Source organism: Citrus clementina, unplaced genomic scaffold (genome assembly GCF_000493195.1).
Source record: "Citrus clementina cultivar Clemenules unplaced genomic scaffold, Citrus_clementina_v1.0 scaffold_6, whole genome shotgun sequence".
Classification (NCBI taxonomy): domain Eukaryota; kingdom Viridiplantae; phylum Streptophyta; class Magnoliopsida; order Sapindales; family Rutaceae; genus Citrus; species Citrus x clementina.
The window spans coordinates 21940604-21955906 of record NW_006262139.1 but is presented as its reverse complement, the minus strand read 5'-3'; the positions used below and the strand labels follow the sequence as shown (position 1 = coordinate 21955906).

Genomic DNA, 15303 nt, shown 5'->3' with positions numbered 1-15303 from the left:
GATAGAAAAAGATTAGATAATTTTCTTTTTGTATAAATAAAAAAATAAGAATTATAATAGAGAAAAGTTATTAAAGTGTTTTCGAAGTTTAAGGACTACCGGTTATTATTATTATTATTATTATTCCAACTTTTACTTTAAAATATAAAGTACTAAAAAAAAAATCTAAAATTTTGCGCAGCCCCAAGCATAAAGTAGTTGCACCACTGAATATCTGCACAATAATATTATACTATAATATAATAATCCCGAAAAGATGTTTGTTATTGTTAAGTTGTATTACCTGGAATTTGTAATTGTCCCAAAAAATAATTTCTCATGATTTTTTAATTGTTTGATAAATAACAAATCAGTCATTAAAAAATATTAACTTTGAGTTGGTGTAAATTACAAACAATGTAAGACCCGTAAATTGCCCAAAGCGTCAAAACTGAATAGGGTCAGTGATTGAGTGGCGGCCAGCCCACACGCATAATGGTGGACACAAAATTGGGCGGCCACTTGCCCACTTCCGCGCTTTTAATAATGATGATAAGGACCTTACGAGGAAAATGACAAGGAAGCTTTATTAAAAGGCTGATTTGTTCCGCCGAAGTGTTTTTCGTCCTAGCATATGATATAGGCTAGCCTGTATAGATTAGCTGGACATATCAGTTATACTTTATAAATACTTGTGGCTAAGTGATAATTACCAACTAAACGGCGCTATAATCTATGTACTTTTGTCTCTAAGACTCTTATGTGCCATATAACGTGATAATCATGCAAAACTTAAATTTTTTAATTCATTCTCCTTTTCTTTTTTAATGCTTTTGTTTAATAAAAATTGAACTATATATGGTTGGAATATAAAGTGGAGCAATAAAAATTGAACTATCCCGCAGGATTTTATCTCTTTTGAGACGAGATTAAAATATATTTTTATCTTAAAAAAATATAAAGACGAAACTGTGACGTTTTTTCATCCTATTTATATATACGGGATAGGACTGAGATTAGTAAATCTCATCCCATCTCATTCCATTGACAACCCTACTACACAATTCTGGTTACGGAAAGTGAATAGAAAGCTAGTTAAAAATAAAAAATAAAGAATGATTCACTTAGAAGAGGAATTATAACATAACAACATCCAAAACTTAATTATATTTTCATTATAGATCATATAAGTTGATTAAGTTCAGCCTTCGGGTTGCCAATTCTGAATGCTTCACATGGAAAACGTACGTTCATTCAAAAAGAAACTGTACCTAATTTCTATAGCACGTGAACTGGTATGTTTGCATATAATACAATATATACACCTTTTATCAATTCAAGACCACTCATAATCTGTTGGTGTTCAAGAAATATCCAGAACTCGAGAATGAAGTTTGGGAAGGAATATGCATCCCAAATGGTGCCTGAATGGCAAGAAGCTTACATGAATTATGATTCTTTGAAGACCATTTTGAAGGATATCCAACGGATGAAGCAGAGAAGCAGGCAAAATGGTGGGTTAACAAGAGCAATGACACTATACCGAGCTTTCAGCGGCCTAGTGCAGGGTCAGGAAAAAACCCCCATTAGTCCATCTAAAAAAGACATTGAAAGCCAGTACATTCTTGTAAATTCTGTGAGCAAAAATGGGTCTGAAAGTTACGAGACTACATTTCTGAAGGTCGCTGAGGAAGGAGGGGAATGCGAGCAGGAGTATTTTAGAAGGCTTGATGATGAGTTCAATAAAGTTGACAAGTTTTACAGGACTTAAGTGAAAGAAGTTATTGCTGAGGCTCAAAGTTTGAGTCAGCAAATGGATGCTTTGATTGCATTCCGGATAAAAGTTGAGAAACTGCAAGGAGTTCTTCAGGATTCTACTCAATCCGAGCCCGTAGAGCAGAAACAGGAGACCACCAGCAGCGGCATTAAATCAGTTCCATTGGAAATTCTTGGCCATGTGAAGCTTAATAAAACGTTTGAGACTCCTGGTTCAATCATTCAAAATTTTGTCAATGTTGCTGGACAGACAGAGACCTTCAGTAGGGAAAATCTAAAGAAAGTCGAAAAACAACTTAAGATGGCGTTTGTTGAGTTTTATCTCAAGCTTCGGCATCTTAAGAGCTACAGGTAAAATTTCTAGACAGCATTTGTAATTATAAGAAGAGAGTTCTTAAGTTTTTGACTCATGATTCTTGCTTGCATTTGAAAACAGCTTCTTGAATATCTTAGCATTTTCAAAAATCATGAAGAAATATGATAAGGTATGCCCCCTGCTAAATTATGTGACATACCTCTTATTGTTTTATCTTGGACAAAGTTTAATTATGGTCTTCTTTTCACTTGCGTTTCTGTCTTGTGTTGCAGATCACTTCAAGAAGGGCGTCAACATCTTACATGAGAATGGTGGATAACTCCTACCTCAGCATCTCTGATGAAGTAAGCAATCTGTGATTCTTGCTGAGAAACCTCTTCATCCTATGCTTCTATTCATTTTAATTGATCGGACATGTTTCTTAGCAGGTAACCAAGCTTATGGAGAGAGTTGAAGATACATTCATCAAACATTTCTCCAATTCAAACCGCAGAAAAGGCATGAACAATTTAAGACCAAAGACTAAGAAGGAAAGGCATAGAATTTCATTTTCCCTTGGTGAGATGTATTTCCAATCTAGCTTCTTTTTAGCCCCCAGTGTAGTTCTTGGTTCCATTCATCTGAATCAGTATATAAGTAATCTTTCAGGTCTCTTTGTTGGCTGCTCAGCAGCACTTATTCTAGCCCTTATCCTCATCATACATGCCCGCGGTCTCTTGGATAAGAGAGGGAAAACACAATACATGGAAAACATGTTTCCCCTTTACAGGTAACAGAAAATGCTCCACTTTTTCATATTTCAGAAGAAAAATATTTGGAGTTTGGTTGATAAGTCATGTTAAACTTTTGCAGCCTCTTTGCATTTGTTGTGCTACACATGCTTATGTATGCTGCCAATATATGCTTCTGGAGGCAGTATAGGGTCAATTACCCCTTCATTTTTGGTTTCAAGCAAGGAACAGAGCTGGGATACAGGGAAGTTCTTCTTGTCAGCTTTTGCCTTGCAGCATTAGCCCTAACAAGTGTGCTTTCGAATCTCGACATGGAGATGAATCCCAAAACAAAAGAATATGAAGCGCTGACTGAGCTTCTCCCTTTAGGCTTAGTTTTGGTAAAAAATTATTCAAATTCCACAAACATTTTTCGCCCACACAAAGCTTATGAAATATGCATTAAAGCTGATGCTTATCTTTGCACCTTAATTTTCAGCTTGTAATAATCGTATTGATCTGCCCATTCAACATCATATATCGATCAAGTCGCTTCTTTTTCCTCGCCTCCTTGTTTCATTGCATCTGTGCTCCTCTCTACAAGGTATAAAACGTATCGTAATATTACAAACACACACTCAAAACAAAATGAACATTTATGGATGAATACATTAATTATGCATATTTATCTTATCTAACACAGGTCGCGCTCCGAGATTTCTTCTTGGCAGATCAGTTAACTAGCCAGGTTTGTTAAAGAACTACACATGCCTCCTTTTCCCCAAAAATAAACAAGATGTGAAGATAATAAGCATCCATCATTATATTCTGGGTTTGCAGGTCCAAGCCATCAGAAGCCTGGAGTTTTACATATGCTATTATGGTTGGGGAGACTATAAACAACGACAAAACACTTGCAAATCAAGTGGTGTATACAACACTTTCTATTTCATTGTTGCGGTTATTCCATACTGGTCTCGCTTCCTTCAGGTACATCATTCAATTACATAACATTAAGATCCATGTTGCTTTACCTTCGCACTAAATCAACAGCTACCCACTTTCTCATTTGCAGTGCCTAAGGCGCCTCTGTGAAGAGAAAGATCCAATGCAAGGATATAATGGGCTAAAATACTTGGCAACAATCATAGCCATTACCACAAGAACTGCTTACAGTCTCTACATGGGATTCAGCTGGAAAATTATATCCGGGATATTCTCAGCCATTGCAACAATTTATGGTACCTATTGGGACCTTGTTGTCGACTGGGGACTACTGCAACGCCAATCTAAAAACCGCTGGCTCAGAGACAAACTACTTATCTCTAGTAAAAGTGTTTATTTTGCAGCCATTGTAAGTGGGTGAAAATTGAATAAATGAATACTGTAATAACAAAGGGACGTTGTTGTTTCTGTCACAAAGTTGATTGAATGAAAACTTGTTGCAGGTCTTGAATGTGTTGCTAAGATTTGCCTGGTTGCAGACTGTGTTGAACATACAGTTCTCATTCTTACATAGACAAACTTTAATTACAATTGTTGCAAGCCTGGAGATTATTCGTCGCGGCATTTGGAATTTCTTCAGGTAATTACTACGAATTTTGCTTCTATGATTTATAATTTCTCTCATGAATCTTCTGTTTGGTTTTTATATACTGTAACGTTCGTTTGTTGCAGGTTGGAGAATGAACATTTAAACAATGTTGGGAAATATCGGGCATTTAAATCAGTACCACTGCCATTTACGTATTGTGAAGAAGACGAAGACCATAATGAATAGAATGATATACTTCATCAATGCTCTGCTAAATACAATTTAATCGCACACTTTAAAATTTTGAAATGGAACATTTTTCTCTCTCTACATATATATAAATAAATATAAACTCTTGTATGCATTTTATACAAATCGGCGTTATATCATTTGGACATGTCTTATATTTGGGAAATTTACGAAAATAACCATAAAACTTTTGCTATTTTCACAATTAATCCTCTCAACTTTTTTCTATCAACATTAGCTAAACACACGCTTTTCTCTCCAAATTATCTTTTTTTACAAACTAAAAGCAACTTTCTTTCTCCTCTTTCGTCAAACCAAAGCCAGCTTTCCACTCTTGAATCATCAACCAACGACGACGGCAAAAGGTAACGATAAAAATGAAATCCGAACATAATTTATCCGAATCCAACACTAATCGGCATCACATAGTAGTATGAATTATTTTCTGAACTTACTCGAGAGTTTCAATGAACTGCGAATCGTGGGTGAATTTGGCGACAGGCTGCCTGTCGCACAAAGCTTGGTGCGACAGGTGCCTGTCGCACCAAAACTTGAAAAATCTATTTGCAATTCATCACTTGTATTTTTCTTTCCACTCGGCAACTGTAATTTCTACGTTATGGGCCATTCTTGTGGAGCTCACTATTAGCCATAAATTATTTTGGAGAAACGACAGTATCTTATTATGTGATTAATAGGAGGAATGTGTTGGATATCCCTTGCTGAAGTTGCCAAGTATCGTGTTGATCCCTACGAGCCTTTAAGCTTGATACATACTTTATCATGCTAACAATTTTAGTTCTGGTATTCTCTTACCATTCAAAACGTATTTAATTATCTACTAGTCAACTTTCATTTCTTCCCATGCAGCAGCCAAGTTAGAAACTGGGGCAAATGGGGCCTTAACTCTCTAGTTTGGGATTTAATGTTTGAAGAAAATTTCGATTTATTGCTGCAGCAGCAGCTATATATTGCCAGACTGCTAGCCAACTTAGAATTGCAGGCCATGGCTGGTCTTCATCTTCATGCTTTCCGCAGGCATCCAAGGCGCTGCTGCATCTCAATATCTCGGCTTCCTGAATAGAACAAATGATGGTAATATGAACAACAATGTTTTTGGCATCGACAGGAAGATCACTGCAGAAATGAGGCCCAGCCTTGTTAGGAAGATCACTACAGAACTGGTGCGACTGCACGGGCGCGCGTGTACCCGCTGTTGCCCAGCGACGGCTGCCGATGATGGGAGGTTCTTCGGTTTGGGAGAGATGGAAGAAAGAGAGATTGTTGGGGGAGAGATAAGAGAGAGGGGTATTTTAGTCTCAAAGGTCTTTTTATGGTTAATGTTGATAGAAGTTTGTTTGGCGGGTTAAGATGGAAAAAGTCAAAATGTTTATGGTTATTGATGTAAATTTCCCCTTATATTTCCCTGCCGATCAAAACAAAAGAAACAACTATACAATAATATAATATGCTACCTCAATCTATCAAAAATTACCTTGTGACTTTAATATTACTCTTTTAAGTTTAATGCTCGGTCATGTTTGCAAAAAGCCCGAGTCAAGAGTGGTGGTGATGCCCAAAATTTGTATCCACCACACCAACTAACTGAAAGACAAGGTAAAGTAAATAAAATTTCTAGTAGTTTTCTAAAATTTCATATAAATTAATAATTAATTAATTACATAGTCCCCCCTCCCCAAATGATTAGGTCCATTGACTTTTTTTTTTTTGGAAGGCTAATGTTGCTTCAATGAGATTTAATATGATTGTTATGCCTTTGGTATGATCATTTGCAAATTTTCTAGAAAATTACTACCGACTTTCAGTTTGATTTACAGCTTTAGCATTATTCACAAGAAATTACAGCAGAGAGCTCAAAATATGATAATCACTTTCCATGCTGTTTTGATTCCACGGCTGAACGGAGGAAAAAACAGAAACAGGCAAAGAAACTCTGAAAACCTCCCCAATTTACGGAATAATTAAAGTTAATATCAAAACATATTTTCTAAAAATGCAGCATCTATTTATACTATTAAAATTTGAGCTGTTTGTGGCTGACTGGTGATCGTTATGGTTCTTATATCAGCTCTGTCATAAGAAGAAAAAAAGAAGAAGATTGAACCTACAATCAAGACTAGAATGAATTAGGTAGGTATGTACCTTCCATGATTTTGTTTTGTTTTTGTTGCGGTAATGTTTATAATTATGAAATTAATCAAGAACCAAACATTAGTATTAGGTGGCAACAAACGCTATTGCGGACCTGTGGCTAAGGAAAGAGTCAAAAAGGTTGGAACTAATTAAAGAAAAAAAAGGAATAAAAAATTTAAAACGTATGTTCTGAGAGAGCTTAATTTGTATGAAAACTTCCAGAAAAAAACTGGACCTAATTCTATAGAAGGTGAGTTTGTTCTTCCTTGTACTTGGGGTTGAACCAATTAATATCTAGAAATCAAAAGAGGGATGAAATTCAAAGAGGAATATGAATCCCAAATGGTGCCTGAATGGCAAGAAGCTTACATGAATTACGATGATTTGAAGACTCTTTTGAAGAATATCCAACAGATAAGGCAGACAAGGAAGCAAAATGCTGGAGTAAAGAGAACAATGACACTTTACCGAGCTTTCAGTGGTCTAGTACAAAGACACAACTTCCCCATCAACCCATCTAGAAAAGAATCTGAAAGCCAACACATTTTTGTAAATTCTATGAATGAAAATGGAGATAGAAGTTATGATGCTACGTATTTACCGCTTCCTGAGGAAGGAGCGGAATGTGAGAAGGAGTATTTTAGGAAGCTTGATGAGGAGTTCAATAAAGTTGAAAAGTTTTATAAAAGTAAGGTGGAAGAAGTGATGGATGAGGCTGAAAATCTGAGTAAGCAAATGGATGCTTTGATTGCTTTTCGGCTAAAAGCTGACATATTGCAAGGGCAATCAGGTGAATCAGATGTTTCTGAGCCAAAATTTGAAGAACGGAAGCTGAAGACTGTTAATGCCAATAAAACGGTTCCATTAGATATTATTGGCCAGGTAAAGGTTAACCAAACTTTCGCAACTCCGGCTTCTATGGTTAGAAACGTTGTCTATGCTTCTAGGATGACAGAGGAGGACTACATTAAGGAGAATGTAAAGAAAGTTGAAAAGCAACTTAACGAGGCGTTTGCTGAGTTTTATCTCAGGCTCCGGCATCTTAAGAGTTACAGGTATAAGTTTCTAGACAATGTTTTCAATTTGTATAGTGAAAGTTCTTAAGTTCTTTTGCTCATGATTCTTGCTTGTATGTCAAAACAGCTTCTTGAATATCTTAGCATTTTCAAAAATCATGAAGAAATATGATAAGGTACATTCCCTGTTGAACTATTTGCAATTCAATTAATTATGTGACATCCCTCGTATTTTTTTATCTTGGGCAATTTGATTCGCAATTTTCTTACTAATATTTCTTTCTTTATCATTGATGAAGATCACCTCAACGAAGGCATCGGATTCTTACATGAAGATGGTGGATAAATCCTATCTTGGCAGCTCTAATGAAGTAAGAATTCTGAAATTTCTTATCAGGAGAAGGCTTTGTCTGAAGCTTTAGTCACTTTCAATTGATCTGACATGTTACAATGAAGGTAACCAAGCTTATGGAAAGAGTTGAAGCTACATTCATCAAGCATTTCGCCAATTCAAACCGAAGAAAAGGCATGAACATTTTAAGACCAAAGACTAAGATAGAAAGGCATAGGATATCATTTTGCATTGGTGAGACATACTTCTATAAATATCCAATGCAGCTTCATTTACGTCCCCAATGCAGTTCTTGTTTTGACTCGTCTGAATCTTTTTATTAATTATCTTCCAGGCCTATTTGTTGGCTGCTCAATAGCTCTAGTTCTAGGCCTTATCCTCATCATACAAGCCCGCAAGCTCTTGGATAAGAAAGGACAAGCTCAATACATGGAAAACATGTTTCCCCTTTACAGGTAACAAAAAATTGCTCCACCTCTTCATATTTCTGAAGAGCAAAATATCTAGCTTTTATCTGACAAGTCATGTTAAACCTTTGCAGCTTTTTTGCATTCGTTGTGCTACACATGCTAATGTATGCTGGCAATGTATATTTCTGGCGTCTGTATCGAGTAAATTACCCCTTCATTTTTGGTTTTAAGCAAGGAACGGAGCTGGGATACAGGGAAGTTCTCCTTGTCAGCTTTGGTCTTGCAACACTGGCCCTAACAAGTGTGATTTCGAATCTCGATATGGAGATGAATCCTGAAACAGAAGAATACGAAGCACTGACTGAGCTTCTCCCTCTAGGCTTAGTTTTGGTAAACAATTCTCCAAATTCCACTAAATTTTAGGCCTACACAGCTTCTGAAATATGCACTAAAAATGATCTTTTTTCTTTTTCCCTTTTTTTTCTTCCAGCTTGTAACTGTCATAATGATCTGCCCATTCAACATCATCTATCGCTCTAGTCGTTTCTTTTTTCTTGTCTGCTTGTTTCGTTGCATAGCAGCTCCTTTCTACAAGGTATGAAACATATTGAAATACTACTTAATTTTTTTTAAAAAAAAGAGGACTCGAATGAAATGAACATTATGTTTATTAATTATGCATAATTCACATTCTTTAATCTCTATATTGTAGGTCACACTCCAAGACTTCTTCTTGGCAGATCAACTCACTAGCCAGGTCCAAGCCTTCAGAAGCCTGGAGTTCTACATTTGCTATTTTGGCTGGGGAGACTTTAAACACCGAGAAAACCATTGCAAATCGAGCAGTGTATACAAATTTTTCTATTTCGTTGTCGCTATCATTCCTTATTGGTCTCGCTTCCTTCAGGTAAACACCATTCAATGTTATTTCAACTACCCAACATTAGTTACGATGGACAGATATGGTGTTCGCTTCTTACTAAATCAAAATCTTTAACTCCCTCGTTTGCAGTGCTTCCGGCGCCTCGTGGAAGAAAGGGATCCGATGCAAGGATATAATGGACTAAAATACTTTGTGGCCATCATAGCTATTAGTTCAAGAACTGCTTACAGTCTTTACAAGGGATTCAATTGGCAGATTACGTCCTGGATATTCTCAATCATCGCAACAATTTATGGTACCTATTGGGACCTCATTATGGACTGGGGACTACTGCAACGCCAATCTAAGAACCCCTGGCTGAGAGACAAACTACTTGTCCCTAACAAAAGCGTTTATTTTGTAGCGATGGTAACTGGGAAACTAAATAACATATAATTAGCATGAAATTTTCAAACAAATAAATAGCAGAGTTAATTTAGCTGGTTGTTAAAAAAAAAGTTGACTGAAAAAATGCAGGTGGTGAATGTCTTGCTGAGACTTGCCTGGTTGCAGACTGTGCTGAACATACGAGTCTCATTCATACATAAAGAAACTCTAATCACGATTGTTGCAAGCCTGGAGATTATTCGTCGCGGCATATGGAATTTCTTCAGGTAATTAACTAATGACTATGAATTTAGCTTTTTGCAATTTTATGATTGAGAATAATTTTTACATGCATATGTTATATTTTCTGATCATATTGTTGTCTTGGTTGGGCAGGTTGGAGAATGAGCATTTGAACAATGTTGGCAAGTTTCGTGCGTTTAAATCGGTGCCATTACCATTCACTTACCATGAAGCTGCAAACGACCATGATAATTGATAATTAATGCTCTACTAGAACTCTATGTACCGCAGAGCATAAAAATCAGGTTGGCCTCGGCTTGGTCCCTGACCTAGGTAACCTCTGTTAGTTATCTGACGAATCTCTCCTGCTCTGGAAAGAAAAATATTTTTGTCGAGCGATAATCCTCGGATGCTTAAGTCTAGGTTTTAAAAGAAGAAGAGTAATAATGCCAGTGATGATATGTTCTAGAATTAAATTGACAGAGTCACGGTCTCAGAACTATAAAGTGGATACCCTTACTTGATTGCAGACTCTTAATTATGGCGGGTGCGTGGTGTTTGGTGGTTTAATCAGTTATATCTGTTTGTTCCGAGATGTGGGGTTGTGACAAGGTAACCTTACTTATGAGATTTATCTATTAAACATTTTTTGTATATGTATTTTATGATTCTAATGGCATATCTCCCATGTCCATTTTTGTTTATTTGTTTTCTTTTTGCATTTTTGGAGAATTGGCATCGTATGCTAATTGCAATGAATCTGAGAAATTCAAAAGAATTTAATATATTGAGATTTAACAGAAGATTTTATTATTAGGATTAAGGAATATCATTTTATATGGAAAAAGGATTTTGCATGCTCTCTCATTCTCAAAACACGGCTCCTACATCAGAAGTCATCAACAGGGCTGTGAATTTCACTTTCTCAAGTCTCAACATTGAAATATCCATTTTTTCTCTCTTTGTTATTCTCCAATACCTTTGAGATTGGATAGTATGAAGGAAAGTTGAATGAATCGACTTTTACTTCGTTAACTACACCCTGCACAACCACAGACAACATTCAAGCATAAAAAGAATTAAAGGTTATTGTGAATTTTGAAACATAAAAGTGAAAATGCTTAATTGAACCAAACAAAAAGGGGGTTTAATTGCTTCTTCCATTCAGAGTTGCATTATTTTGTATGTATACCTGTACAAATAGGTTCAAATTCAAACAGATTACAAATGCTGCACTGTAGCTTGACTCAGAGATAATTATCTAATGAGGGAGCTCTTTTAAATAAAGTGAGATGTAAATTGAAAGATAATAAAGACATTCCAATTCTGTGTTCTTTTATCCATTAATACAATTTTATTTTATTTTTTTCCCTCTTAACTATGTCCGCATTTTAATAAATGAGAGAACCATTTTTCCACTACCGTTAGGTGGCAACTAGTACACTGTTGTGGATCTGTGGCTAAGGAAGCAGTCAAATGACTTGGAAACTAATTAAAGGAAAATAAAGAAATGAAACAGTTAAAAAAGAGAACAAATAAGTACATTCCAAAGGGGTTATGTTTTCACTGTTACATAAGTTCAGGTGGCCAATTCTGAATGCTTTGTATAAGAAAAACTGTAGCACCTCATTCTATAGCACGTTTGTTTGTATGTGCATGTGTATATTTATGATCATCAAAATGATCATCAAAACAATAAGATTTTTCTTACTCTGTCCTTTTCCTTGTACTTGGTGCTGAAGCAATTAATATCCAGAAATCGAAGGAGAGATTAAGTTTGGGAAGGAATATGCATCCCAAATGGTGCCCGAATGGCAAGAAGCTTTCATGAATTATGATAACTTGAAGACCCTTTTGAAGGAGGTCCGACGGATAAAGCAGAGAAACAAGCAAAATGCTGGAGTAAACAGAGCAATGACACTTTGCCGAGCCTTCAGTGGTCTAGTTCAGGGACAGAACAACAACCCCATTAGTCCATCTAAAAAAGACATTGAAAGCCAATACATTCTTGTAAATTCCGTGACTGAAAATGGCTTTGAAAGTTATGAGATCACGTTTCTACAGGTTGCCGCGGAAGGAGGGGAGTGTGAGCAGGAGTATTTTAGGAAGCTTGATGAGGAATTCAATAAAGTTGAGAAGTTTTCTAGAACTAAAGTAAAAGAAGCGATTGCTGAGGCTGAAAGTCTGAGTAAGCAAATGGATACTTTGATTGCTTTTCGGTTACAAGCCGAGATATTGCAAGGGCCATCAGATGAATTAGATTGTGAACCAAAGTTTGAAGAACAGAAGCCGACGACTATTATCAGGAGCATTAAAGCAGTTCCATTACAAATACTTAGACAGTGAAGCTTAACGAAACTTTTGAGACTCCCAGTTCAATCATTAACAATCTTGTCAATGTTCCTGGACAGACAGAGGAGACCTTCAGGAGGAAAAATCTAAAAATCTAAACGAAATCTTATGGGTAAGAAAGGACAAGCCCAATACATGGAAAACATGTTTCCCCTTTATAGGTGACAGAAATTGCTCCAGCTTTTCATATTGCAGAAGAGAAAAATCATCTAGCTTTTATTTGACATGTCGTGTTAAACTTTTGCAGCTTATTTGCATTCATTGTGCTACGCATGCTAATGTATGCTGTGAATGTATACTTCTGGAGGCGGTGTCGAGTCAATTATCCATTCATTTTTAATATCGAGCAAGGAACAGAGCTGGGATACAGGGAAGTTCTTCTCGTCAGCTTTGGCCTTGCAACATTAGCCCTAACAAGTGTGCTTTCCAATCTCGACATGGAGATGGATCCCAAAATAAAAGAATACAAAGCGCTGACCGAGCTTCTCCCTTTAGGCTTAGTTTTGGTAGACAATTGTTCAACTTCCACAACATTTTTTGCCAATCCAACTTCTGAAACATGAACTAAAAATGATGCTCAACTTTGTATCTTAATTTGCAGCTTGTAATTGTCATATTGATCTGCCCATTCAACATCATATTTCGATCAAGTCGCTTCTTTTTTCTTGCAAGCCTGTTTCATTGCATCGCTGCTCCTCTCCACAAGGTCTAAAACACATTCAAGTACTACCAAAATGGAAAAATACTCAAATGAAATGAACAAACGATGGGATGCATATATTTATTGTGCACGTTTCTCTTTATCTAATTCAGGTCACCCTCCAAGATTTCTTCATGGCAGATCAGTTAACTAGCCAGGTTTGTAAAATAAGCACACAAATGCCTCATTTACAGAAAGATAAACAAGATGTGAGGATAGTACTAAAATAGATGTGAAGATAATGAGCATCCATCATTATATTGTTTGTGTGCGCGCGCGCAGGTCCAAGCCATCAGAAGCCTGGGGATCTACATTTGCTATTATGGTTGGGGAGACTTTAAACGCCGACGAAACACTTGCCACTCGGATGATGTATACAACACTTTCTATTTCATTGTTGCTGTGATTCCATACTGGTTTCGCTTCCTTCAGGTGCCACATTAAATGCTCTTTCGGTTACCCAACATTAAGATTAATTTGGTGTGAGCTTCATACTAAAATAAAAAAACTGTTTGCAGTGTCTTCGGCGCCTCTACGAAGAGAAAGATCCAATGCAAGGATATAATGGGCTAAAATACTTTGTGACAATCATAGCCATTAGCACAAGGACTGCTTGCACTCTGTACAGGGGATTCAGATGGAAACTTATATCCGGGATATTCTCAGCCATTGCAACAATTTATGGCACCTACTGGGACCTTGTTGTCGACTGGGGACTACTGCAACGCCAATCTAGGAACCGCTGGCTGAGAGACAAACTACTGGTTCCCAGAAAAAGTGTGTAGTTTTCAGCCATGGTAGGTGGGAAATTAAATAAGGTGTTATTAGAGCACTCTTGATCATAGAATTAAAATGAAATTTGAATAAAGCATCCTTTAAAAACAAGGGTCCTTCATAGTGATGAAAGTAGTATGCTTTCTTATCGTGGAATCTCTCTTCTCTTTACAACTGTTCAAGTTAACATTTGGACAGATTGAAATAAAACAAGAAATAAAAATATGGGGAAAAGTTAATAAAATATTTCGGAATATCTGACTGTAATTTTTTAGGCACAGGATCAATTTGACGGCTATTGAGTTGGATTTTGTTTTAAGTATAAGTCACGTGCTTGTCCAAATTGTGCACGTGACACATTCTCCATGTGTCTTTCTTCTATCTTGTTACCTCAGAAGCAAAGTATTTTTAGTAATATTTAATAAACTACTAACAGATATTGGAATTTAGTTGGCTGTTAGGAAACCAGCAGCCACAGCAGTTTCTAACAAAATTGATTGAAAAATGCAGATCTTGAATGTGTTGCTGAGATTTGACTGGTTGCAGACTGTGTTGTAACATAAGGTTCAGATTCATACGTAGACCAACTTTAATAACAATTGTAGCAAGCCTGGAGATTATTCGTCACGGCATTTGGAATTTCTTCAGGTTAATTTTAAGCGCGAAGTTAGCTTTTATGATTAAGAATATGTTACATATGACCTGATTAGATATGAATTATGGTGACAGTAACAAGATTTAATACTCTAAAACTATGTTATGATCTTATCGTTGTGTTGGCTGGGCAGGTTGGAGAATGAACATTTGAACAATGTCGGGAAGTATCGGGCATTTAAATCAGTACCACTACCTTTTAGTTATTGTGAAGATGAAGAAGAGCACGATGATTAGATTGCCACAACATCAATGCTCTTCCAAAATTCAACCGCAGAGCACGTTAAGCATTCAATTAGAAGCTAATTAGGTTGATGTTATTTTAGGAAATGTAATTATTTTGGGAGGGATAATTATTTAGTTATTTTTTCATTACGTCAAAGAAATTGATGGACTTGAAGCAAATTTAAAAATAGGTCTAGTGATCAGTTGATGCGCTTTGAGTGGCAGGAACCAAGTTATTAAGGTAGGGTCTTTGTCAGCAAAGATATCGTGATGGAATTCTTCGGAAGCTTTGTCAGCAAAGATATCTTGCTAGGGTCTTTGTCAGCAAAACAATCTTTTGTTCCTACCTGTTTGAGGGAAATACTCCGACGAGACCAGACGTGATGAGCAGATGTTTGGTGGCAGAAGTCTGCGAGCAGGTGTGTCCTGTAAGAGCCAGGTAGTAGGGGAACAGGGGCAGGAATATCCTGCTCATCCACGAGCGTCATCCGCGAGGCCAATTTCCTGTAAGAAGCATAAAGCCATTCATGCTGTATTCTTGCTAAGGGTTGATTCGAGGAGACCCGGTCAACGACAGTTAGTGAGGCAAGTTCTCCAGCCCGAGAATCTA

At 36.6% G+C, this 15303-nt stretch overlaps 2 protein-coding genes and 1 pseudogene across 2 annotated transcripts; all 3 read left to right on the top strand.

Moving 5' to 3' along the window:
* Positions 1–1311: 1311 nt before the first annotated feature.
* On the top strand, positions 1312–4972 carry LOC18038792 (phosphate transporter PHO1 homolog 3). The gene is made up of 12 exons (XM_024182048.1): positions 1312–2106; positions 2192–2240; positions 2344–2415; positions 2500–2629; positions 2720–2840; positions 2924–3182; positions 3281–3385; positions 3485–3529; positions 3622–3771; positions 3857–4135; positions 4230–4366; positions 4459–4972. Exons 1-12 carry the CDS (start codon positions 1793–1795, stop codon positions 4559–4561), a joined length of 1764 nt encoding a protein of 587 aa, XP_024037816.1. The 5' UTR covers positions 1312–1792; the 3' UTR covers positions 4562–4972.
* Positions 4973–7000: 2028 nt separating this feature from the next.
* Positions 7001–10303, top strand: LOC18038791 (phosphate transporter PHO1 homolog 7). The gene is made up of 11 exons (XM_006430451.2): positions 7001–7773; positions 7862–7910; positions 8034–8105; positions 8191–8320; positions 8421–8541; positions 8628–8886; positions 8987–9091; positions 9209–9403; positions 9509–9787; positions 9896–10032; positions 10142–10303. The coding sequence occupies exons 1-11, from the start codon at positions 7031–7033 to the stop codon at positions 10242–10244; spliced, it is 2193 nt and encodes a 730-aa protein (XP_006430514.1). The 5' UTR covers positions 7001–7030; the 3' UTR covers positions 10245–10303.
* Positions 10304–10528: 225 nt separating this feature from the next.
* On the top strand, positions 10529–14705 carry LOC18039881 (annotated as a pseudogene).
* Positions 14706–15303: the final 598 nt, after the last annotated feature.

What these genes read in the sequence shown, in the direction of transcription:
- LOC18038792 (XM_024182048.1), top strand. Translation starts at nt 1,793, where the DNA reads ATGGATGCTTTGATTGCATTCCGGATAAAAGTTGAGAAACTGCAAGGA. An exon ending in CGGCATCTTAAGAGCTACAG is followed by an intron (nt 2,107 to 2,191) that starts GTAAAATTTCTA and finishes ATTTGAAAACAG; the next exon opens with CTTCTTGAATATCTTAGCAT. An exon ending in GGCATTTGGAATTTCTTCAG is followed by an intron (nt 4,367 to 4,458) that starts GTAATTACTACG and finishes CGTTTGTTGCAG; the next exon opens with GTTGGAGAATGAACATTTAA.
- LOC18038791 (XM_006430451.2), top strand. Translation starts at nt 7,031, where the DNA reads ATGAAATTCAAAGAGGAATATGAATCCCAAATGGTGCCTGAATGGCAA. An exon ending in ATCTTGGCAGCTCTAATGAA is followed by an intron (nt 8,106 to 8,190) that starts GTAAGAATTCTG and finishes GTTACAATGAAG; the next exon opens with GTAACCAAGCTTATGGAAAG. An exon ending in GGCATATGGAATTTCTTCAG is followed by an intron (nt 10,033 to 10,141) that starts GTAATTAACTAA and finishes TTGGTTGGGCAG; the next exon opens with GTTGGAGAATGAGCATTTGA.